This window comes from Hordeum vulgare, chromosome 4H (genome assembly GCF_904849725.1).
Source record: "Hordeum vulgare subsp. vulgare chromosome 4H, MorexV3_pseudomolecules_assembly, whole genome shotgun sequence".
In the NCBI taxonomy this organism is placed as follows: domain Eukaryota; kingdom Viridiplantae; phylum Streptophyta; class Magnoliopsida; order Poales; family Poaceae; genus Hordeum; species Hordeum vulgare.
This window is the reverse complement of record NC_058521.1, coordinates 46,390,117-46,416,635: the sequence shown is the minus strand read 5'-3', so window position 1 is coordinate 46,416,635 and position 26,519 is coordinate 46,390,117. Positions and strand designations below refer to the sequence as shown.

The following is a 26,519-nucleotide window of genomic DNA, read 5'->3' as shown; positions in this document are numbered from 1 at the left end:
CATCGGCGGAGGGACTTGACCGCTCTTCTCGCACAGACCCTGAAGAGTGGGTCGTATTAGTTAGTAATGAAACAGACATTGCACACATGATATGGCTAATGTGAAAAAAAACATACCGCAAAAAGCTCGTACAGGGCCCGTTGACCCGCCTCATTCCGGGCCCTCTCCTCCTCAAGCAATCGTGTCGTGGTCTGGTCCCTCTCATCAAGAGCAGCCTGAAGAGCAGCCTGGCTTGCCAATCTCTCTTTCTCAAGAGCAGCCTGGTTTGCCGCTCTCTCTTTCTGAAGAGCAGCCTGAAACACCATTCCTCGTTACCACAGTAATGATCTATGGTGACACACATAATGAAATGAATGAAAGTGTTCTTAGTCCGTACAACTAACCTCGATGGCAAGTTCGACTGGCCGTGGACGACGCGTTATCTCAGGACAGCTGCTCGACTGGCGCGCCTTGATCTCCGGAAGAGTGAGTGGACAACGTATTATCCCATCTCCAATGGCTATCGAGCCATGGGGCCTCCCGCCACCAGATATCATCACCAGCTCTGGATCCAAAGGTTCCTGGCTAGGGTTAAAGTCATCCCCTTTGGTAGCCTTCCCCGTGTCCCTGTATGCCACGAGCTTCTGGTGGGATGATATGTTGGTGAAGTTATTGGGATCATCCAGGTCAGACTCAAAGAATGCCTTCGCCTTCTTGTACGAGGCAGTATGGGCCATGCCATAAAGGTCGTACAAGTGTGGCATCTCAGTCTTATTGTGATGCGCCTAAAAGAGAGGAACAAAATATTAGCATCAAGAATGAATTGCATGAATCATGAAGCAAATCACATACCCAGTTTCGTCCGAACTGAAGTAAGTTGGCGCTGCCTTGATGGTGTGCCACACCAACCATTTGGCTACGCCAATCCTTCGCATTCTCGTGGACGGCTCGCCAGCTGCCTGTGCACCACTCATCAACTAACGCCTCCCAACAATCCATCTTATCCGCACACCATCTCGGGGGCACTTGTAAGTTATTGGAAAGAATTTTCAGCGCTACGCCTATGAATGAAATCAAGAAAACTATGTAGAAGGACTTAAGAATAGGTAATTACCTTCATGTATTGCTCCTTCTTCACAAACTTTCCGCGGCAATCTTTCTTCTGCTTCTTAATACCACGCGTGGCGTAGTAATCTCGAATAGCCTGCGGCCGAGCCTCGTGGCGCAAGTTCTGTAGTAACCGCCTACACTCGGCCTCAAGAACCCTGGCCGCCTCCTCCTCATATCCATCCTCACACCTATAGAAGGTCTGCAATCAAACGTGAAAACACCGATTAGTACAATAATTAGCTATATTGTCAATTTTAGATTCTGTAAAAGGATAATTTACCCAAAAGCTCTTGATCACCATCTCGGCCCTCGTGTGGCACAAGACACCATCTATAATCTCCTCCGGCGGGGCCTGCGCAGCCTCGTAGTGCTCCCAGGTAAATCCTAGTGTAGGAACCTGACCCTCACCAGGCAACGTGACAAACCCCGGGAAATTTGTCCGGCAAAGCACACCAAGGACGGAGTTCGGCCTGCGGACTCCAAGAGGGTGTACCCATCCCCTGCAGTATGATAAGGTCAATGCATTAGATATTTGAACAAACTTGAAGGAAAAAGCTAAAAAAGGGTAAATGTACTTACCTATCTCCTTCAGGTTTAATCACTGGCCTCTGCTCGCGGGTAGCCGGGGCGACCGGGAGACGTGTACTACCATGCTTGTACACAGTGGCCCCGTCCACCTGCACATCGCCCTCACTATCCGTAAGCTCATCCCCGCCATCCCCGCCCCCTGAGCCACCCGGACCCTTGGTCCAATCCGGCAACTCGGTACGATCCGGCCAGGTCTCCCATCCGGGCCTCTCCACGTCGGGTGAAGCCTCCGGAACCGTAGTCTCCTCCGGCTGCTCCTGGGCCGAATGCACCTCGACCCGAGGCTGCTCCTGGACTGGAGTCTCATGGGACGAATGCCCGTCAACAACAGGCTCCTGGAACGGAGTCCCTGTAGCCTCCTCCGCAAACGGGTCGACCATACTAGTCCTATGCTCGGGTGAATGAGCTGGTGGTGGTGGCGAGGACGGCTCAACAGTCCTCCTAGATCTTCCGTGACCACCACCTCTCCCTGTACCCTTCCCCTTCTTCCCTACCCGACCAGCACCTCTCCCAGTGGGCAATGCCGCCGGCGAAGAAGAACCCACGAGTGGTGTCGACAGACTGTCTGCCAAGGCTCTACGGAGAGATAGGGGTGGAAGGGAAGTACCACCCCTCGTGCGAGGCGCCTGGGAAGAACCAGTCGAGCGATCTGGACCAGCGCCCACCATCTTTCCACACTTGGTGACCTGCCATGATAAAGATTAAAAGAAATTAGTACAACATAAAAAAATGAATAACTGACATGAATAATAAAGATTAAAATATATATAATTTAAGTTGTGAATCTTACAAACTAGTAATCATCATCAATAAATGCATCATCATCATCACTATCACGCATGTCTTCATGAATGACGTGCTCGTCGGGTTCAACGGCGTGAAGTTGTGAAAGGCCTTCCTTTAATCGTTGAAGCATTGACAGGTCATCCGCATCAGTAACCTCTACAAGTTCCAGGTCTTCTGGTTCCGGCTCAGGGCTGGAGTCGGATTCATTGTCGCTGTCTACTTCCATGTTCTTGGGTGAAGCACGGCGGTTCTTGAAACGTTTCTTGGAAAGACGTGTTTCTTGGAAGAATTCTCCATCATATGTGTCTGGTTTAATGTGAGGTTCATAATCCTGTTCATTTGGGAGAGGTGGTCTGACATGTGGCGGCACTTCATAAACAACATACCAACCTTACAGATTCTTATCCGTTTGGCATGCCCACGGTAGATAGAAAACTTGGGTCGCCTGTTGAGTTGTAATATAGACATCGGGAACATCTAAATGGGTGTTTGGATTGATTTCGACTAGTCCTATATGTTCATGAGTCGTTCTAGTCTTTTTCGGCTCGAACCAATAACATTTGAAGACTACGACGTTCAGTGGGCTTTCACCAAAGAATTGAAGTTCATAAATTGCTTCAACTCTTCCATAATACTCGATAACACCTTCGCCGATAGCAGAGACACCACAATTTGTAGATTTCCGGTCGGGCATAGATAGCTCTTTGCCAAAGGTACGAAAGAGATACCCGTTGATGTTGTATTTCTCAAATGAACGGAACTTATAGTCAAAACCATTAGTGACTTGTCTCAATTCGGCGTCCATAGACTTTGAATTAGCCTACAAGTTTAATACAAAACGGTTGTTGCATTAGCCGCAAGTTAGACCAAGAATGAAATGGTCCATTATTGATAATTACCGTTTGTTTGAACCAAGAGATGAAACCGGGATAGCCGCCTCTTGTCTTTGACAGAAGCTCATACTCTTCGACGGAATCATTTTCGATCACCGCTCCATCCGAGAATTTGACGATGTAACAACTGTTTGAAATATCCGGGAATAAGAGCAGTTCAAATGAATTAGAAGTTACGGGAAAATGTGCCGAGAACTCAGTCGATGTACAACCGCACTTCTGTTAGGTTGTTGAAGATATACAACGAAATGTTCCGCCATTCTTCGACATCCAACGTTATTGGTTTTGAAGCACCGGCTGGTGCGAGCTTCCCTTTGAATAGGCTGAGGTTGGACCCACCTTTTTTAGGGTCTGCATCATTGTGCCGAGGCTTCAGATTATGCAAATGATGATTTTTGGCTTCGTAGTGTGCTGTCACAAAGTTTGCCACCTCCTCAGTAATGAATGCCTCAGCCATCGATGCTTCAATTCTACGGTTATTTTTACATTTAGCTCGAAGGGTCTTCTGCATCCTCTCAGTTGCATAGCACCAACGATCTTGCACGGGCCCACCCAATCTTGCCTCGGTCGGTAGATGTAAAATCAAATGTTGCATTGGATTAAAGAAGCCCGGTGGAAAGATCTTCTCTAACTTGCACAACAACTCCGGTGCAAACTCCTCCATGTCTTCTACCACGTCAGGCGACAATTCTGTCGCACAAAGAACACGGAAGAAATAGCTCAGCTCCGCCACTACTAGCCATTCATCCTCAGGAATAAAGCCAAGTAACATCACCGACATTACCCGCTCTAGCCATATGTGCCAATCATGACTCTTGAGACCAAAGATTTTTAATTTTTCAAGACTCGCTCCCCTCTTTAGATTCGCTGCATACCCATCAGGGAACATCAAGTGCATTTTGACCCACAAGATAATTTCCCTCATAGCTGGCCTTCCATGATTGAACCAGGCCTTTGGCTTCGACCACTTCTGCTTTCCTTTGCCTTCTCGCATGTTTTGTAACGGTCTATGACATAGTGTCTCTTGATCGACTCTAGCCTTAATATTATCCTTTGTCTTCCCATCTATGTTGAACAATGTACCAAAAATAGCCTCTCCGATATTCTTTTCAGTGTGCATCATGTCGATATTGTGTGGAAGAAGGAGGTCTTCGAAGTAAGGCAGATCCCAGAAGCATGGCTTGTGAGTCCAGGCGTGTTTTGAATTATACCCCTCGAAATACCCTGGACGCTCTGGATCAGGCTCGAGGGCGTTTAACTGATCCAGGATCTGTTGGCCTATGAACGCAGGTGGTGCCAAGTTTTTGACAACTTTACCTTTGGTAAAGTTCTTCTTGTCTTTTCTGAACTGATGGTCAGGATCCAGGAACTGTCTATGCAAGTCAAAGCAAGAATACTTCCGACCCTCCTGCAACCAATGAAACTGAAGAGCTGCCTTGCATTGGGGGCACGGGAACCTTCCATGCACACACCATCCAGAGAATAGCGCATACGCTCGCAAGTCATGCATAGAGTACATGTACCACACATGCATTTTGAAGTTTTCTTTTCTAGCGGCATCGTATGTCTTGACCCCATTTTCCCAAGCTTCTTCCAATTCATCCTTAAGCGGTTGCAGGTACACATTCATATTCTTCCCCGGATAATTGGGCCCTGGAATTATCAACGTCAGAAATATGTTCTTTCTTTGCATAATCTGCCCGGGGGGGAGATTGAGTGGAATGAAAAATACAGGCCAACAACTGTATTGGTTTGCCGTCATGCCGAAGGGATTAAAACCATCCATGGCAGCGCAGACTCGAGGATTCCTGTCACGCCCAAGATGCGACCCTATCCTCGATTTGGCTCGAGGGCCTCGTCAGGGATAGAAGCGCATCTCGTCGTGTCGCAAGAATGGATATCATTACAAGTATGTGTATTGAAAAGAAGAGATATATAAAGAGTTGGCTTACACTCGCCACAAGCTACATCAGAGTCACACCAATACATTACATAATCATCAAGAGTAAGAGCAGGGTCCGACTACGGACGAAAACAAACGACAAAAGAAGAACGACGTCCATCCTTGCCATCCCAGGCTGCCGGCCTGGAACCCATCCTAGATCGATGAAGAAGAAGAAGAAGAAGAGGCAACTCCAAATGAACAATCAACGCGCTTGCGTCATGTAACCTTTAACTGAACCTGCAACTGGTGTTGTAGTAATCTGTGAGCCACAGGGGACTCAGCAATCTCATTTCCAAAGGTATCAAGACTAGCAAAGCTTAATGGGTGAGGTATGGTTAAGTGGTGAGGTTGCAGCAGCGGCTAAGCATGTATATGGTGGCTAACTTACGAGTACCAGAAATAAGAGGGGGAAGATCTACGCGTAGCGGACGTGAACTACTGATGATCAAATGAATGATCCTGAACACCTACCTACGTCAGACATAACCCCACCATGTCCTCGATCGGAGAAGGAACTCACGAAAGAGACAGTCACGGTTACGCACACAGTTGGCCAATTTTAATTAAGTTAACTTCAAGTTATCTAGAACCAGTGTTAAACAAAGCTTCCACGTTGCCACATAACCGCGGGCACGGCTTTCCGAAAGATTTAACCCTGCAGGGGTGCTCCAACTAGTCCATCACAAATTACCACAAGCCGCATAGAAATCCTCAATCACGAAGCTCGCGATCTCGTCGAATTCCCTAGTGGAAAACCTCAACTCTGAGATTACCCAAAGCATCACCGGAATCCCGATGCACAAGATATTTCGTCAAAGGTAAAACTAATCCAGCAAGGCCGCCCGACGTGTCGACGATCCCGATAGGAGTCGCGTACCTCGTTCTCAGGACACGACGGATGGGTCACACTAGGAGAACCAAACCTCGGGTTGCCCCGCGGTGGCCCCGTAGTCTGCCAATTTGAACCAACACTCATGAGGAGCACTGGCCCGGGGGTTGATTAATTATCCTCGGGGCCCGGGAAGTCCCTATGCAATTTTATTAGGTGATTAGGCAAATGTAGTACCAAAGTTGGGCCTTGCCAGCCAGTCTTAATCTAAAACGAATTATCAAGGGGGTCCCCATAAACAACCCCGATCGTGTTAGGAGCGCTCATTTATGGAACATAACACAGGTAGCCGAAAACTAAGGGGGCAAAGGTGGAACAAAACACCAGGCTAGAAAGGCCGAGCCTTCCACCTTTTACCAAGTATATAGGTGCATTAAATTAAATAGCATTTAATATGGTGATATAACAAGGAACCCATGTTTTCACATGGAAGCAACTGCACCTGCAACTAGCAACGCTAACACAGGGTTAAGAAAGCGGTAACATAGCCAATCAGTGGTTTGCTAGGTCGAACAGGTTGCAGGTTAACATGGCATTGATGAGAGGCTGATATTTAAGAGGTGGTAGGCAACGCGACATAATCGATAGAAGCGATAAAACTAGCATGGCAATGATAGAAATGGTATCTAGGGAAATGATCATCTTGCATGAGATCCCGCTTGGAAGAAGAATGCCTCCGTGAAGCAGACGAACTGACGTAGTCGAACGGGTCCTCACAATCCGGCACGCTGCGGAACTCTATCGAGACGAAGCAAACCGGAAACACAAATCAACACACGAAATTCACCACACGATGCACAACACATATGATGCATGAGCTACTGAATACATGCAAGTCACGGCATGACAATTTCACACAATCAAAACTACACGTTAAGTGAAGTTCAATATGCAACGGGTTGCATATTGACGAAACTCCACATTCATTTATTTAGTTCTATCCCGATCAAATACAGGGCAACATTAAATGTGGTTAAACATGTAAGAGGTGAAGCGGAAATTAAACTACCTATCTAGACATTTTAAATGAGGTCGGAAATGACATATAGCATCTCCGAAACGACCTCACATGTTAATTTACAATTCTGTCCAGATCTGAACTAATGCAATTAATTGGTTGTTAAACAGAAAAACAAATAGGTTCACGTGATTCTACGCGTCATGGCAAGCAACCTACACATAGAGAACATCTCCAACGGAGCTACGGATCAAAAGATACAAGCACCGCAAGATATGATGGCATGAATGCAATATGCGTGCAACGGCGATCACGAGCACTTCAAAATATACAACCAGCAAGAGAAAATGAAACTACATGAGTTTCTAAGCAAGTTACATGTAGGACACAATAAAAACGGAGCTACGGTTCAAAATCTACGAGCAAAACAAGAGATGACTACAATCTGCCAAAATCAGCCACATAGCAACTTCTACGCCTCACAACTTCGGCTACCCAACTCCGATATGCTCAAGCAAGGCATGGCACGGAAGAGGGAAAGAAGCACTACTACAAACAACTAACAAAAACTATCATGGCATCATGGAGCACTAGGAAAAGAAGACACAACATAGCATCTCACACACTATTTCAGACTTAGTGAAAATTACACCTCATGAAAGTGCAGTTTTCAGCCTGAAGCTATATTGACACCAGCAAAACCTATAGCTACAGGAGTCCAAATGGCATGAAAATTTACAGAATGATAGAGAAACACAAGGGCTACAACTTACTCCATTGGACCAACCTCAAAAGAGCTACAGATCACAAGATGCAAGCAAGACAAGACAGCAACAACATAATAACAGATTCCAGACTTAGAAATATTTCAGCTCCTCTAAAACAGCACTATTTCTAGCAACTTGAGGGCAAGCAAACAACACCTAAACATGCATTTCTATTGCAACCAAAAATACCAGAGGCTAAACAAAACATCCAAGATCAACTCTCTAGTTGACAACTCCGTCAAACGACGCACGGAATAAATCCTACGAATTAATCAAAAGGCAACATAGCAAAATATCTCGCGAGCTAACTTCCTCAAAAGCTAAAACTAATTGCACAGCAAAATCCATGGGATTTTTCTACCCCGGAAACATATAAAATATGTGGGGTTTGCAACACAAAATAATGCCACACATTAATGCGAGATAACCATCTATACGCGGGAAAATAAATTAACGGCAAATCCTACACGCAAAAATACGAGTGCCCGCTCTAAAATGCACGGAAAAGTAGTTCCTAAAACGTAGGCATTTCTAAAATGGCATCCGGGCAATACGGTCTAGCGTGAAAAAAATAAATACGGCGTCTATACTATATAGATAGCACGGTAAACAATGCATTTGGCACGCTAAACTAAATCGAACAAATACGCGAGGTGCACAAACGTAATCTACGCGTAAAACTATGCGAAAAACATATATAACTTGCCTCGATACGACTTACGGATAAAGATCTACGGGCAATTTATTGTACGTCTATTCTCTGGAATAAAACTAATTCCGAGAAAAGGAAAAATAAACCTAACTATCTATTGGGCCGAACAGGGGCGCTACATAAAAAAAGAAAGGCTCAGGCGGGGGACTGGCTCACCTGGCCACTTGGGCCGGCCTGGCGCAGGGGGCTCGGGGCCCAGGCGGAGGAGAGGCGAGGCGGCCTGACGCGGGAGTGGGCCGAGCTGTCGAGGCGAGGTGGGCCGGCGCCACCTGGCCCACGCAGGCGACGCGGTTGGTGGCGCAGCCACCACGGGAGCTCCTCGTCCTCCCGATCCGCACGAGACGTACGCGGCGGCGGCAGGGCTGTTGCCGGTCGACGTAGGGCGGCGGCGAGGCGCCGGCGCGGGGGGGCGAAGGGACCCCAGCCCGTACCAGTTCGGGCCGGCGGCGGGCGGCGGCGCACGCAGCGGCCGGGGTACCTGCTGTGGCGGCGGGATCCGGCGCGGGGCGTTCCCCAACGAGGCGACGGCAGGAGGCGGCTGTCCGGCGGCGAGCAGGCTGGCCAGAGGCGGTGGGCACGCCACTCGCTCTCGGCGCGAGCAGGCTCGGGGGCTCCTCCCCTCGAGCTGCTGGCTGGCGGCGGCGCTGGCCCGGATCGAGCGGCGGCGCGACGGATGGGCCTCGCACGGGCCGGATCTGGGCCTGGCGGGCCCGCGGGAGGAGAGAGGAGACTGAGGGGAGAGAGAGTGGGTTAGGGTTAGGTTGGCATGGATTTCGAGGTGGAGGAGGGAGTGGCTCTCTAATTAATGACGTGGGGGCTATATATAGGCAAACGGGGGCTCGGTTAACCGGAATCGCGCTCCGGATCCAACCGCGGGGTCGGATTCGGATGATTCCGAACGTGGTAACGGGTACGCGGCCGTGTAGAGGTGATATCCGGAGACGAGAGGGAGAACGGGCGGCGCGGCACGGATTTTTAAAACACCGACAGACGTCCGACGGTAGATCGAATACGGTGCCGCTATGGTCGACCGTTCGGGTACCAGACGAACTCCGATCGCGACGAAATTCGACAGGCGGCCTAGCTACATTAAAATAAGACCGCACGTCAAATCTCAACCCGATCAGAGGAAGTTTTAAATGCACTTTAAAAACAGGGTTTCGACGGTGCCGCGGGCGCGTGCGAGTGCGGTCGGACTGAGAACGGACGACGACGAGAACCGGCAACTACTAACGAATGCAAGTTTTGAAAACTGGCGGCAACGGAGATGCCGATGCAATGCTGATGATGCGCATGATGCGATGATGATGCGACAAATGAAAATACCCACGCGATGAAAACGGAAAGAAGGGGGAATCTTCTGGAACGTCGGCATCGGGCTGTCACAATTCCTTAGATCTGCCGCTTTATCCTGATGCAATCCATCGAAATGTTTCCACGCTTCCCCATCCGATGTGTGTACCATCATCTTATTCCCATCCGCATCTAGTTCGGTTCTTTTGCCCAATTTGTGCCATATCATCTGTCTGGCTGTCTCTTCGACCATGAAAAGACGTTGAAGTCTTGGTACGATTGGCATATACCGAAGAACAGTAACTGCAATTTTGGTCTGCCTCTTCTCACCCATACCGTTGTCTACCACAAGATACCTGCAAGACTCGCAATTGGGACAATAGTCCAAGTGTGCATACTCCTTCCTAAATAAGACACATCCTTTCTCACACGCATCTATCTTCTCATAGGGCATCTTAAGTACACGAAGTATTTTGTCCGACTGGTACACGTTTGCAGGCATGACATGGCCTTTGGGTAGGAAACGTCCAAATAGTGTCATCATCGCGTCGTAGCATTCTCTTCCCAAGTGGAACTGAGCCTTGAGAGCCATTACTTGTGCAATTGCATCCAGCTGACAGAGCTCAGTGTGCTCATGGAGAGGACGTTTTGAAGACTCCAACATTTCATAAAAGGCCTTTGCAGATTTCTCCATCTCATCTTCCGAATCCCGAGCATCATCAAAGTCTTGCACCATGTCTTCGATCCCGGTACCATGCTCGTCCGTGCGACGACGGACCACCTCAGCTCTTGTGCGTTGTATAGACTCACCATGAAATGTCCACACCGTATAATTAGGCTTAAAACCCCTCCTCTGCAGGTGTTTAATCATTACAGCCTCTCTCTTCTTTTTATAGTTGTCGCATCCAGGACAGGGGCAATAGTTTCTTTCCTGGCCATTTGCGAATGTGGCTTTCACAAATTCCTTTGTTTTTACATACCATTCTTTCGTCATCTCTTTCTGACTAGGGTGACCGGTATACATCCACGCATGATCACTCATCTTGCGTAGCTACTAAAGACAGAAGAAATATATTTATATATAATTTAGCATTTATATTCATCGGTTAATCAGGTTCGCCATTTTTATTACGTCCAGGCAACCTACACGCTAATAGGTAAAGATAGGTCCTAATCCCACCTGAGTATGTGTAGATTGGGTTCGTTTTCCCATGCTCTGCTCCGGATCCAACGCAAAATTTCGGCAGCACCTCCCCGCTGTTCTCCTGATACACGTCTCCGTAATAAACAGAGAGGATGTGCATCCGGAGAACAACGGGGGAGGCACTAACGAAATTCCGCATCGGATCCAGAGCAAAACATACGGGAAAACGAACCCAATCTACACATACTCGGGTTGTCCATGGATAATGTTGGACAATTCGAAAGGATGGCGGTTATAAATATGCAAAGACATGCATATTTATAGATGTCGCCCTTTCGAACGGGAGACACATACTGGTCACGCATACTGATAAATTAATTGAATTACCTAAATCTAGAAAGTTTCATCCGGAAACCGAGCCACAGTAAATGAAGGGGCGGGGAGGAGATGAAATTTGTACTAACCCACGAATGCAGGGGCGGAGCTCGTACAACGCACGGGCAGGTCTTCGCACAACAGACCTCACAGCGACGAGACAACTATCACATGTAAATCCACCCGATCAACACAAATATTCCAATTATGTCATTTTAGAGGAAAACAAGCTAAGTATATAATATTCATGAGCTAACCAAGGTTCTTATGCCATTTTGAGGTTATTATGGCATTTTGGAGCTAAATGGGCTAATTATGTCATTGTTGGGGAAATTAAAGCAAGGATAATATGAAAGAGGAGAACAAAGAGGAGGAGGAGGAGAAGAAGAAGAAATCAAAAAGGAGGAGAAGGAGGAGAAGGAGGAGGAGGAGAAGAAGGAGAAGGAGGAGAAGGTATTTTTCTTCACTTCTTCTCTCCTTCTTCTTCTTCTTCTTCTTTCTTTCTTTTCATTTTTCCTATTTATTCTCCTCTTCTCCTCTTGTTGGAGCTAAATTATCTAATTATGTCTTTTTGGAGCTATATGGGCTAATTATCCCATTTTATAGGAAAACAAGCTAAGAATATAATATTCATGAGCTAACCAAGGTTCTTATGCCATTTTGAGCTTATTATGGCATTTTGGAGCTAAATGGGCTAATTATGTCATTGTTGGGTTAATTAAAGCAAGGATAATATGAAAGAGGAGAAGAAATAGGAGGAGGAGAAGAAGAAGAAATCAAGAAGAAGGAGGAGAAGGAGGAGGAGGAGGAGAAGGAGAAGGACTAGAAGGTCCTTGGCCTTCTCCTCCTCCTCCTCCTACTCCTTCTCCTTCTTCTCTTCTTCTTCTTCTTCTTGTTCTATCTTTTTATTTTGCCTATTTCTTCTCCTCTTCTCCTCTTGTTGGAGCTAAATTACCTAATTATGTCTTTTTGGAGCTAAATGGGTTAATTATCCCATTTTAGAGGAAAACAAGCTAAGTATATAATATTCATGAACTAACCAAGGTTCTTATGCCATTTTGAGCTTATTATCGTATTTTGGAGCTAAATGGGCTAATTATGTCATTGTTGGGGAAATTAAAGCAAGGATAATATGAAAGAGGAGAATAAAGAGGAGGAGGCGGAGAAGAAGAAGAAATCAAGAAGAAGGAGGAGAAGGGGGAGAAGGAGGAGGAGGAGAAGGACTAGAAGGTCCTTGGCCTTCTCCTTCTCCTCCTCCTCCTCCTCCTTCTCCTTCTCTTCTTCTTCTTCTTCTTCTTCTTCTTCTTCTTCTTTCTTTTCATTTTGCCTATTTCTTCTCCTCTTCTCCTCTTGTTGGAGCTAAATTACCTAATTATGTCGTTTTGGAGCTAAATGGGCTAATTATCCCATTTTAGAGGTAAACAAGTTAAGTATATAATATTCATGAGCTAACCATGGTTCTTATGCCATTTTGAGCTTATTATGGTATTTTGGAGCTAAGTGGGCTAATTATGTCATTGTTGGGTTAATTAAAGCAAGGATAATAGGAAAGAGGAGAAGAAAGAGGAGGAGGAGGAGAAGAAGAAGAAATCAAGAAGAAGGAGGATAAGGAGGAGGAGGAGAAGGACTACAAGGTCCTTGGCCTCCTCCTCCTCCTCCTTCTCCTTCTTCTCTTCTTCTTGTTCTTCTTCTTCTTTCTTTTCATTTTGCCTATTTCTTCTCCTATTCTCCTCTTGTTGGAGCTAAATTACCTAATTATGTCTTTTTGGAGCTAAATGGGCTAATTATCCTATTTTATAGGAAAACAAGCTAAGTCTATAATATTCATGAGCTAACCAAGGTTCTTATGCCATTTTGAGCTTATTATGGTATTTTGGATCTAAATGGGGTAATTATGTCATTGTTGGGTTAATTAAATCAAGGATAATATGAAAGAGGAGAATAAAGAGGAGGAGGAGGAGAAGAAGAAGAAATCAAGAAGAAGGAGGAGAAGGACGAGAAAGAATAGAAGGTCCTTGGCCTTCTCCTCCTCCTCCTCCTCCTCCTCCTCCTGCTTCTTCTCTTCTTCTTCTTCTTCTTCTTTCTTTTCATTTTGCCTATTTCTTCCCCTCTTCTCCTCTTGTTAGAGCTAAATTACCTAATTATGTCTTTTTCGAGCTAAATGGGATAATTATCCCATTTTAGAGGAAAACAAGCTAAGTATATAATATTCATGAGCTAACCAAGGTTCTTATGCCATTTTGAGCTTATTATGGTATTTTGGAGCTAAATGGTCTAATTATGTCATTGTTGGGTTAATTAAAGCAAGTATAATATGAAAGAGGAGAAGAAAGAGGAGGAGGAGGAGAAGAAGAAGAAATCAAGAAGGAGGAGAAGGAGGAGGAGAAGGACTAGAAGGTCCTTGGCCTTCTCCTCCTCCTCCTCCTCCTTCTCCTTCTTCTCTTCTTCTTCTTCTTCTTCTTCTTTATTTTCATTTTGCCTATTTCTTCTCCTCTTCTCCTCTTGTTGGAGCTAAATTACCTAATTATGTCTTTTTGGAGCTAAATGGGCTAATTATCCCATTTTAGAGGAAAACAAGCTAAGTATATAATATTCATGAGCTAACCAAGGTTCTTATGCCATTTTGAGCTTATTATGGTATTTTGGAGCTAAATGGGCTAACTATGTCATTGTTGGGGTAATTAAAGCAAGGATAATATGAAATAGGAGAAGAAAGAGGAGGAGGAGGAGAAGAAGAAGAAATCAAGAAGAAGGAGGAGGAGGAGAAGGACTAGAGGGTCCTTGGCCTTCTCCTCCTTCTCCTCCTCCTCCTCCTCCTCCTCCTCCTCTCCTCTTCTCCTCCTCCTCCTCCTCTCCTTTTCTCCTCCTCCTCCTCCTCTCCTCTTCTTCTTCTTCTCATCCTCTTCCTCCTCCTCTCCTCTCCTCCTCCTCCTCCTCCTCTCCTTTTCTCCTCCTCCTCTCCTCTTCTTCTTCTTTCACGGGAAACTTCGGCATGACATGTCCCAATTCGAAATATCACATGTCCACATATGACATGTCCACTTCAAATTCTCATATAATAGGAAGAACGATATAGAACTTGAAGCAAAATGCAAGAGTCTTTTTTCGTCGCAATATTTGGAACTAGTGGTAATCAATTCTGTTTTTTTTCTTTAAATAGCCTATATGAAACTTGAAGAAAAATTTGCAACCTTATATGAATTAACCTAAGTAACTTAACCTAAGAACCTAATAAAAATTAACCTAAGTAAATTAACCTAAGTAACTTAACTAAATTAACCTAAACAACTTAAAGTAAGAACCTAATAGCAACAAGAACCTAATAACAATAACCTAACTAAATTAACCTAAGTCACTAAACTTAACTAAATTACCCTTAGCAAAGAGGCAAAGAGAGGAAAGGAGGGCCGGAGGACTTACAAGTGGCTAGGGGAGACGTCAGCGACGAGGTGGAGCTCGGGGGAAATGCCGGCGGTAAGGTGGACCAGGGGCACAGAGAGGAGGGGGCGGCGGTGGAGCAGGGGGTCGCAGGGAAGAGGGGGCGCTGGTGGAGTAGGGGAACGGAGAGGAGGGGGCGGTGGTGGAGCAGGGGCACGATGGTGGAGGAGGGGGTTGCAGGGAGGAGGAGGGGCGAGCTCCGGTGGCGGGTCGCGGGGAGGAGGGAGGAGGGAGGACAAGCTCCGACGGCGCTGCAGGGAGAGAGTCGGGGCGGTGGTGGAGCAGGGGAACGGAGAGGAGGGGGCGGTGGTGGAGCAGGGGCACGATGGTGGAGGAGGGGGTCACAGGGAGGAGGAGGGGCGAGCTCCGGCGGCGGGTCACGGGGAGGAGGGAGGAGGGAGGACGAGCTCCGGCGGCGGTGTAGGGAGAGAGTCACCGGTTGTGGTGAGCCGTTACGGGGGGAGAGAGGGGGTGGGGTGGGGGTTGACGACGTTAGGTCTAGTGGGTGCTTTGCCGTCTGCCCCCGACGGCAAAGGGGTAACAGGCTGACGGCAAAGGGGTGGACCGTTATGGGTTAGAGGGCGGTGTGGGGTGGGTTCTTTGTCGTCTGCCTGCATGTGCTTTGCCGTCAGCTGGCAGACGACAAAGAGGCAGCAGATGGCAAAGACACTCTTTGCCATCAGCCTGCTCTTTGCTATCAGGTTTCGGGTAGCTGATGGCAAAGAGTGTCTTTGCCATCACGCATCAGACGGCAAAGAAGCAGCAGATGGTAAATTCTCTGATTCCAGTAGTGTAAGTGTAAGTCACGGGATCTTGTATTACGGAATGAGTAAAGAGACTTGCCGGTACGAGATTGATATAGGTATACGGATGCCAAAGATCAAATCTCGGGCAAGTAACATACCGAAGGACAAAGGGAATGACATACGAGATTATATGAATCCTTGGCACAAAGGTTCAACCGATAAGATCTTCGTAGAATATGTAGGATCCAATATGGGCATCCAGGTCCCGCTATTGGATATTGACCGAGGAGTGTCTCGGGTCATGTCTACATATTTCTCGAACCCGCAGGGTCTGCACACTTAAGGTTCGATGATGTTTTAGTATAGTTGAGTTATATGTGTTGGTGACCGAAGGTTGTTTGGAGTCCCGGATGAGATCATGGACGTCAAGAGAGTTTCTGGAATGGTCCAGAAACGAAGGTTGATATATAGGATGGTTTCATTTGGTCACCGGAAAATTTCGGGCAATTCCAACAGTGTACTGGGAGTGACGAATGGGTTTCGGGAGTTCACGGGAGGGGCCCACCCACCCGAGAGTGAGCCCAAGGCCCTAGGGTGGCGCCACAAGTCCTTATTGGGCTAGTGGAGTCAGCCCAAGAGGGATATGGCGCCACATAAGAAAATACCAAAAGAAAAAGAAAAAGAAAAAGGAAAGAGGGAGGTGGGAAGGAAGGAGTGGACTCCTTCCCCACCAAACCGAATTGGGGTTGCAGTCCAACTCCTCCCCCTTGGCCGGCGCACCTTGAGGCCTTGTGCCTTAAGGCTATCCCCCCCCTTCCTCCTATATATACTAGAGGTTTAGGTATGATTTGAGACAACTTTGCCACGTGCAACTCAAACCTACATCTCGTAGTTCTTCCTCTAGATTAGATTTCTGCGGAGCTCGGGCGAAGCCCTGCAGGAATAGTTCATCACCAACACCAGCACACCATCACGCTGCCGGAGAACTCATCTACTTCTCCGTCTCTCTTGATGGATCAAGAAGGCCGAGATCGTCATCGAGCTGTACATGTGCTGAACGCGGAGGTGTCGTCTGTTCGGCACTAGATCGGAACGGATCGTGGGACGGATCACAGGACAGTTCGTGGGACGGATCGCGGGACGGTTCGTGGGACGGTTCGAGGGACGTGAAGACGTTTCACTACATCAACCGCGTTCTTAACGCTTCCTATTGTGCGATCTACAAGGGTACGTAGATCCAAATCTCCACTCGTAGATGGACATCACCATGATAGGTCTTCGTGTGCGTAGGAAATTTTTTGTTTCCCATGCAACGTTCCCCAACATTCGATTGCTTGCATATGGAGTACCTGGTGATCTTATTGATGAGTATGTCCGCATGAGTGAGTCGACATGCCTAGAATCCAGCTTGTGGTAGCAGTATTTGATCTGGAGTACTTGAGAGAGCCAACTGCCTTAGAGACAACCCATTTGTTGGCGATCAATGCAGATAGGAGCTTTATGGGGATGCTTGGTAGAATACATTGTATGCACTCGGAGTGAAAGAACTGTCTGTCTGCTTCGCAGGAGTAGAATAGGGGCCATGTGAAAATCTGCACTATCATATTTGAGGCCATGGCTTCACAAGATCTGTGGATTTGACACTCCTTTTTCGGTATGTCCAATTCTCACTATGATATCAACGTGCTTCAGCGTTCTCCGATGTTCGAAAGGCTTGCAGAAGGCAACTACCCAGAGGTCAATGTTGATATCAATGGTCACGACTACAACAAAGGATACTATCGAGCAAATGGTATCTATCCTTAGTGGATCACTGTTGTGAAGACAATCCCCAACCCGATAGCAGAGAAGAGACAAAGATTTGCCAAAGCACACGAGAGTGCTAGGAAGCATGTGGAGCGTGCTTTTGGTGTTCTTCAATCTTGATGGACATTGTTCGCTATCCTGCTATAACTTGGAGCACTAAGAAATTGTGGAAGGTGATAACTACTTGTGTGGTCATGCACAACTTGATCATGGAGGATGAGCGAAAAGATGGAATATTCGACCAGGGGTTTGAGCATGGAGGAGCGACACCTTATGTACAATTCATCCAATTTTATCATGAAATGCATGATTGGACAACTCGCATTCAACTGCAAGATGATTTGGTTGAGCATATGTAGACTAGAACACTCCATGGGAAACCCAGCCCAGTTGGCCCGGCCTGGCCCGACATTGCCCATGGGCCGAGCCCAGGTCTATATTTTGAGCCAAGTGGCCGGGCCAGGCCCGGGCTTAGCATTTGTGCGATTTAGGGAAGAAGCCTGACCCGAGGCCTGATGGGCTTTTGCATTGATGGCCCGGGCTCGGGCCTCAAATTCAGGCCGGCTGGGCCGGGCCGGCCTCGGGCCTGGGATTTTTGCGAGCGGCTTTGTTAGGCCCGACCCGAAGCCCGGTCCGACCCGAGGTATGGCCAGGTATAATGTCGGCTCACCTTGACAACCAATAGATGTATCAGCTCTTTTCTTTCAAATGTATTATTGATAATTTATATCTCATTTGGTTCATAAATTATGAGATATTTATTTGATTATAAAACTGTAATATTTTTATTTGACTATGTATTATGTGAAATTTAGCCAGTGTTTTTGATATGTATGAAGAAAAGGTGTAAAATATGCCTTAAACAATTCGGACGAACAAAATGCATCGGCGCGTTAGACTCAATGAACACCCAAACGCGGACAAGGCAGGTCACTCAAAATGATGACATGAACGAATAGTCTTTTGGAGTTGCCCAAATACTCTCTCTGAGCTTATATTTTGGTCAAGCACATGAATTAAAAAGGCTGGCCCTTGTAAAAGGTAAATGCTTGAAAACAACGCGTCGGCTGAAGTTTCGCCTGGTCGCCTTCATCCACGTGCGCATATATTTCTTTTTCATTCTTTTTTTATTTTGTCAAAAAAAACAGGGCAGCTCTCATTCATGGCGGATTGCAATTTTTGTCCGCCTCCTCGCTGAGCGTTTTTTGGGTCAGATTCATGCTATTCCTTCAAGCCGACGAGCCTCCCCTGCCACACCTGGTCCTTCGGCCCTCATGAAGTCACCCCCTTCCCGTCAGCACGGGGGAGATCCCCTTCCCGTTCCTGACTTGTTTCTCCTCCAGCGAGCTTGCTGTCGTCTCCCACACCACACCTCTCGATACCTGCCCCCACCAACGGTGATGCAACAGTCGCCGTGGATGTGCCAACACCACCTTCAACCCCCCGGCAGTGAGATGTTACAACCCCTCATGACTGATGCTACAACCAGTAGGCGAATATGCTATAATCGTCCTTTTGTTTTGCTTCAATCGACCGCTTGAATTTTGTTTGCTAACATTTTTGCTACAACCGTGCTAGTTTTTTGCTACTACGGTGATGAAAATTTGCTACATCCCCCGAAGGAGAGTCAACCCATGTAGTGGACGGCTGGACGCAGGACAGCCGTGATAATATTGGAACTGACTTCGAGATTTGCTACAACTGACATTTCGAATTGCTGGAACCGACCACCATGTTTGCCGCAACCATTGTCACGGTGCAACGTTTTTCTTCAACCAACTGCGTCATTTGCTTCAATCGTCGCCGTTGAGAGTTGCAACCACGGGCGTAGCTGTTGCGTGTGTGGAGGCGCCGACAAGTACGTCCGGCGAGGGTAAGGACCGGCGACGAGGACGATCGGCAAGGGGACCGACGACGAGGATAGGGACCAGCGATGAGGGTGGCCATCGATGAGAACAAGATGTTGATGCAGACCGAGGAAGAAGAAGGTGCACGGAGCGAACCGTTTTTTCCTCGGATCCAACAGGTGCGCGGCTCACATCCAACCGGTCGGAGCATTGGGCCGGCACCCGACGCACAGCCTTGCCCCTTGTAAAATGCCTCCATCCAATAAAATTGTAAGCAGAAAGGCAGGTAACCTTTGGGCCGTAGCAGCTCCCTTCTTAAATTACCACTGCTTCCTGGTTGCTGCGTGACCGGTTCATCTCCCTGCAACACCACGCCCAAAGTGAAGGTTCTTCTCCAAAGCCCATCTCATTCCATTTCTTGTGATCTAATAAGGGAGCTGCTACCAATCCACCGATGGATATTTACTAAAAATCCATCACCTCCACAGCCGTTCGTTCTCGTCCATAGCCGTCCGATCCGCTCCTGATTTAATTTCTGAAACGACGTTCGAGTTGCAGAAACAATCGCTTTGTTGTAGAAAATAAACTTTGGATCTGTTAATTCCTGAAACAACGGTCGAGTTTCAGAAACAATTTGCTTGTTGCAGGATTTTTTTCTTCGTTTTTGCGGGAGAATTTTTTTGCAACAAGGGTCATGTTTCAAGAAAAATTGCAACAAAGCTCAAGTTGCAGAACCACTACCTAGGCGGCGGGGCGGCCGGCGAGCGGCGAGCTCTAGGCGACGGGGCGGCCGGCGGGGCGGGGCGGCCGGCGGGGCGGGGCGGCCGGCGAGCTCTTGGCGGCGGGGCGGGGCGGCCGGCGAGCTCTAGGCGGCGAGGCGGCCGGCGGCGGGGCGGCCGGCGGCGGGACGGCCGGCGAGCTCTTCCCGTGGAAGCCGTCGTCGCCATGCCTGGGTCCCTCGTTCTGCAACTACTTCCAAGTAAACGTTGTCGTCCCACCGACGGATCCTGATTTCGCGTCCACCGTCTCCTTTGTTCGCCACGTGGCCGGGCGGACGAGCCGTGACCCGTTTCCTGAAACAACTCCATTGTTTCTGCAACTTGGAAGTAGTTGCAGAACGAGGGACCCAGGCATGGCGACGACGGCTTCCACGGGAAGAGCTCGCCGGCCGCCCCACCGCCGGCCGCCTCGCCGCCTAGAGCTCGCCGGCCGCCCTGCCGGCCGCCCCGCCGGCCAGAGCTCGCCGGCCGCCCCGCCCCGCCGCCAAGAGCTCGCCGGCCGCCCCGTCGGCTAGAGCTCGCCGGCCGCCCCGCCCCGCCGCCAAGAGCTCGCCGGCCGCCCCGCTGGCTAGAGCTCGCCGGCCGCCCCGCCCCGCCGCCAAGAGCTCGCCGGTCGCCCCGCCCCGCCGCCAAGAGCTCGCCGGCCGCCCCGTCGCCTAGAGCTCGCCGCTCGCCGGCCGCCCCGCCGCCAAGAGCTCGCCGGCCGCCCCGCCGCCTAGGTAGTGGTTCTGCAACTTGAGCTTTGTTGCAAAATTTCTTGAAACATGACCCTTGTTGCAAAAAATTCTCCCGCAAAAACGAAGAAAAAAAATCCTGCAACAAGCAAATTGTTTCTGAAACTCGACCGTTGTTTCAGGAATTAACGGGTCCAAAGTTTATTTCTTGCAACAAAGCGAAAGTTTCTGCAACTCAACCATCGTTTCAGGAATTATGGGGTGCCTGACCGGAGCAGATCCGACGGCTACGTGTAGATCAGACGGCCCTCCAAGTGGTGGATGTTTAGTAAACATCCACCGGTGGATGCGTAGCAGGCCCCATCTAATAAACCTATTCTAGTACTATGTTTCCGCATCTGCACACAGATCTTTTCGATCTACCTTTGATTTACCTCTGTACTCCCTTCACGATCTTCTCTAACATCCATTAGCAGATTCCAGTTAGCGATCCCCTTTTTCAGAAAGCCACACGATTGATCGGTCCCGGATTGTTAGCGGCTGTTTCTACGCCCTACAATCTGGGAAAACTCAGATAATGCGAAGGAGAGAGTATTGTTTCATCTGTTTCTGTGTGTCTTTTCTAATTCTGATCTAAACAAAGAAATGTTTTGTCCGTCGAGAAAGGACACTTCTTTAGATTCTCTTGGGAAGACGATTCTCCGTGATCCATTTATTTCTTGTTGCTAGGCGAGTGATGCCTGTATGGTTTGTTAGTTTTTGTAACACTGATAGACGATGTCATGTATCTGCTTCCAAGTTTCCTGAACCCTGCCATTTCGCAGAACGGCTCCGAGATGAGAAATCCACACGAGCGCTGCTCGAGGAAGAAGTTCGTCAGGCAGGCAAAAAGTGCTTCTAATAATAAGAAAGCACGCACGCCTTATGCTGATAGTTCAAGCAGTTCCGGCGGTGATTATCCTATTCAGTCGTCAGAGAGTGAAGGGTCAGATGAATGCCCAAGGCCAAGGGATCGCTGGGGGCGTTGTGGGAAACAAGTAAAGACCGCCGCAGTGTCTTCTCTGGTTGAGGAATTGCCAGGTTAATACTCTGTCAAATTTCAGTTACCTTCACCGCATTATCTTCTCTTACTTCTATAACTCTTTTACATGCATCAGAAGGTAATCCATCTGATGAGCCCGTGGAACCGGATGATCAGATGCCTTCCAAGGATTATGTCTTACATCGCAAAAAAGAGAAGAATTATGTCTTACAAGGGAAGTTGGATCTTACAGCCGCACAGAAGGCAAAAATAGATGCGATTGATGAGAAAATTCGACCTAAAATCCCCATGCTTGTGGTAAGGATGAAGAAGACCAATGTGAAACTATACTCTGATCTGGTAAGTCAAGTTAGTTGTTCGGGTTGCTTGCGTCTGCATTTTATCTTTTAACCAAATTTATCGAGAAAAATATCAATGTCTGCAATACCAAATCGTTATCTATATCTTTTTTTAGAAAATTTCTATGTTTAAATATCGAGAAAAATACCAATGTCTGCAATAATGGTAGTTTGGTCAAAGTTAACCTTATATCTTGGAACAGAGAGAGTATTGTTTAAGAAAATCTTACAAAAGATAGGGAAGGTTGTCTTAACAGTTAGTTTCACAACGCTCACAAAGATACTTATGCATCAAACTGATATGCGTTGCTGAATTAACAATGTCTTGATAATTAAAATCAGGTGTATTTGGTAAATTTGAGATACTGTAAGACACTCCTAGACAATCTGGATCGTCCATTTATTCGATCTAATGTCTAGGCTGGTATTTTACCTTGTAAAGGGTGAGAGATAAAATTGACCTTCTTAGGGTTAATGATGTCTTTCCACAACATTGCTTCCCATTAATTAGCATAAGTTGGTGGAAAAAAATATGTGTATGGAAGGAAAGAGCCAAACCAAGTAATGTACCCATGGACAGACCATGATAAGTAAAATATTTTTAAATCTTTTCTTTTGAGTTGTTCAAAAGGGATTTTGAGCAGAAATACTGAACTTAATTAAGCTTAGCAAACATCTTAGCAGGAGCAGAAATTTTGAACTAAGCTTAGCAAATACTGAACTACTCTTTTGACACACTTCGAAATTATTTGCTTCTAATCAACTGTTATTTCTAGCAGAAATACTGAACCATTATTTCTCTTTATGTGCTCCATATTTTACGTTCATGTAAGATGTAACCATGTAATTCCAAATTTTCTTTATCTTTATTTAGTGATTATTTTCACCAAAAATATTTAAACTTTGTTTTGCCTCTATTATGTGATCCAATCATAAATTTGTGGAGTATTTTTTTGTTGCAAGGCATCAATCACATGAAGGGTTCAAATGTTGTGTATGAGCATATAGAAGCTGATACTTTCCTATTTCTGTTGCACTTAATCACCGAGGGGCTAGTTTCCTTTATAAGCTTGCTAAAACTAACCCCGATCGATCGATAAATTTAAGGCTCACATTTAGACTTCCTCTTACCTCTAGAGAGGTAAGTTGGAGCATCTTGATACTTCTCTTTTATACTACATGCTATAGCGGCATCGCATATTCATCTTCTGCTCTTCTCTCTTTATTATTAATTATAGGCAATACTTAAGGACTATGCAGTCAATCACTTTCCTAGCAAAACTCAAACGATCACACTCAAGCTACATCAGAAGAGTAAGGAATGGATGTGCAATTTTCGCGTCATGCCTGATGAAAAGGGACACCACCTATATTTGCACGAGTTTGTCCGTGACAATAATGTGGGGGAGGGTGATCTCTGCATCTTTCAACCAATGACGAAAGGTGATGTAAGAAACTTCAAAGTGACAGTCCATCACCTTTCTAAAGCAAGCGTTGATCATTCCCCTGTCGAAAGAAATGATATTTGCACAAATGATGGCACTATTCAAGAAAAAAGTTCATATTCAGTTGATATACGAAGCAGCTCTGATGATCATACCGAACAACCTTCAGGAAGAAAAATATATCCTAGCTGTCAGAGGGGTAGCTCAAGGGATCATCGAAATACTGCAAAAAAGGCTGCAAAATCCACTTCCTTTGAGAAATCAGGTTAGATTGTGAAGTTGCAAGCACATATATGCCAAAAGTTTAAATTACTTATGTAGTCTTTTTTCTTTAATTGTTTTACAGGAGAAGAAAGTCCTTTAGAATACAATTCTGTCAAGTCCGATGATCGTCAAACATCTCGAGGACATAATTATGCGCTGTCACTTGGGAGTTGTCTATCTGGAGCACAATATGCGAAAGTGATTGCACTTAAGGAGAGAATTCAACCCGAGACTGCTGTATACGTTGATGTTATGAATCAGCGTGCTGTTGAACTACCTAGTCCTCTACTGGTAACTCACAAAAAAAGTCTATTGAATGGACAACTTAGTGTTTCCAATACGACCTGTTTGTCACACCTAACGCTGTCCATTTCTGTTACTATATTATACTCTCTCCATCCCAAAATAACTGTCTCAACTTTGTACTAGCTCTAGTACAAAATTGTACTAAGCTTAAGACACTTATTTTGGGACGGAGGGAGTAGATAAATAAGAAGTCTCGTATCTTGGAGTTCTTATGATGTACTATTACTTAGCTTTCGATTCTTGTTTATTTATTAATGGCATCACGACTTGTCTCTTGTGTAATCAGATCATTCCCGAGGAACATGCAATTGCACACTTTCCAAATGAAAGTGTGACTATCACACTTGAAGCGCCAGACAAGAAGAGCAAGAAGTGGCATCCCAGATTCTACATGACAGAAGATAGAAGTGAGTGCATGCTTATAGGGCATTGGTTAGACTTTGTCTGTGACAACAATGTGCAGGAAGGGGATATCTGCATCTTCATACCGGAAAAGGGTGGGATGAGATCCAAGTTTACAGTCCATCTACTTCGTGGAGAAACAAGTCATTCGGGAGATGGAACTGGTGGTGTTCAAGTGGCTGGCTCAGACGAGGGTAAAACAAATACAAAGTACCTTACAAAACATTGCTAGACTCAAACAATTTCATACATTTTATATTATTTCGTTCTTATGATCTAAAGTTATTTGCAGGAGAAAATGCTTCCTCGGAAGCAACGTGCATAGGGTTTCTCATGAACCTCTGGAGAGAAATAACTCTGATGGTTTTATTCAAAAAAGAAAGAAGTCTAATGGTCTTGTGCCTCCTTACATTCTACCAGCCATGACCCATCTATCTCCATCTCAGGAGAACATTGTTGAAGCGAAAGTGCAAGCCATCCAATCTGAAGTTCCCATTTACGTATCAATCATGAAAAAGAGATGCATCAGTGCCATTAAGCACAACATGCTAGTAAGCATAACACCCTTTTAAAAAATCTTTGCATCAAGTTTATATAATTTTCTTGTTGTCGGATTTGGAATAGTGCCAAAATCATGAGTTGGTCGCGAGATCTTATGGGTTTCATCTCTAGCCTACCCCAACTTGTTTTGGACTAAAAGCTTTGTTGTTGTTGTGGATTTCGAATAGTGCAAAAACTGAACGGCGTAAGGACCTTGTTTCGCAGGGTCTGAACTAACTCAAAGTGGGAACCAGGATGTTTGCCTTGTGAAATTGTGACCACAAAATGATATGACTCACAATTTTTTCTATTAGAATATATCATTTCTATGATGTAAGTGCAAAAGAAATTTCATGCCAATTTTTTTTTCTGGCAAGTACAGTCAAAAAGTAATGGTGCAACCTTTTGCACCGATCCAGCGATCTCACAGCACAGTGCATACAGTAATGTGTAACGTCTTAGGAATTTCAATCAACATTGTTCTAAATATTTTGATGGTTAAATTATTCAACATGCCACTGTAATATGTTTACATTTATTATAAACCTGTAATATGTTTACATTTATAATAAACTTGTAATATGTTTATACATTTGTAATAAAAGCAGGAATTAGGCTCCCGGTATGCTGCTGCCGCACATCTTCCACCTAAAAATCAAAATGTGCTCCAGTGCATGGGTCGGATATGGAACACCGAAATGGTGGTGCATCGAAATGGAAAAAGGTGTTTCCTTAGTGGAGGCTGGTCCAAATTTGTACATGACAACGATCTGCAAATCGGCGATATTTGTCTGTTTGAACTGAAGAAGAACAAGAGGAAGCTTACCATGAAGGTCCATATCATTCCCAGCAAGCAGTGCTAACCTGGTAGAGAGAATGGTCGAACCTGCTCTATGTGTTGCTACTTTTAGGGTTCTTTGGTTTGTTTTCTACTCTGAAAAAAAACTATTGATACGGTTTGTCCCAAATTCGGTGGTGTTTATGTGGCCCTCACGAGAGCAGGTGCTTGTTTCTTGCTTCGCCGTGGTCACAGCAATGTAGAGATCTCTGCAGCGACCTGCCTGCAGTGGCTGCCTCGATCGGGAACATCTATGGTACACCTAGGGATGGCACCCGCATGGTTTGGGTACAATGGAGCCACCCATACCCTCACTCGTCTCCTAAACTTACCCAACATCCTTATTCATATCTGTCAACGGCTATAATTTTTACTCGTTACTCGATAGGGTATACAGAACTTGGCAAACACATATGTCGAGAGCCATCCTTGACAAACACGGCTTTACAACAACTAGCTAACTTCGTTGACACTTACTCACGGTGAACAAACAATGCACGAAAACGAAGCAGATGTTGAGGGCCACACACGACAAAGAGAAGCCATGTGACATGTTCGTTCGCAACCGACGGCTCCGTCACTTTCTCTTACCTATACCGAGAGTCGGCGCAATTC

General features: G+C 46.3%; 1 protein-coding gene across 1 annotated transcript in view; it reads left to right on the top strand.

Moving 5' to 3' along the window:
* Positions 1-25,938, top strand: part of LOC123450248 (B3 domain-containing protein Os03g0619600-like) — an 81,009-nt gene extending 55,071 nt beyond the window's left edge. The window contains exons 3-10 of the mRNA XM_045127596.1: positions 21,554-21,809; positions 21,887-22,110; positions 23,247-23,250; positions 23,724-23,819; positions 23,901-24,109; positions 24,411-24,753; positions 24,809-25,077; positions 25,675-25,938. Coding sequence (XP_044983531.1) covers positions 21,554-21,809; positions 21,887-22,110; positions 23,247-23,250; positions 23,724-23,819; positions 23,901-24,109; positions 24,411-24,753; positions 24,809-25,077; positions 25,675-25,929 — 1,656 coding nt within the window. The 3' untranslated portion in view covers positions 25,930-25,938. The remainder of the gene's footprint in view (positions 1-21,553; positions 21,810-21,886; positions 22,111-23,246; positions 23,251-23,723; positions 23,820-23,900; positions 24,110-24,410; positions 24,754-24,808; positions 25,078-25,674) is intronic.
* The last annotated feature ends 581 nt before the right edge of the window (positions 25,939-26,519 follow it).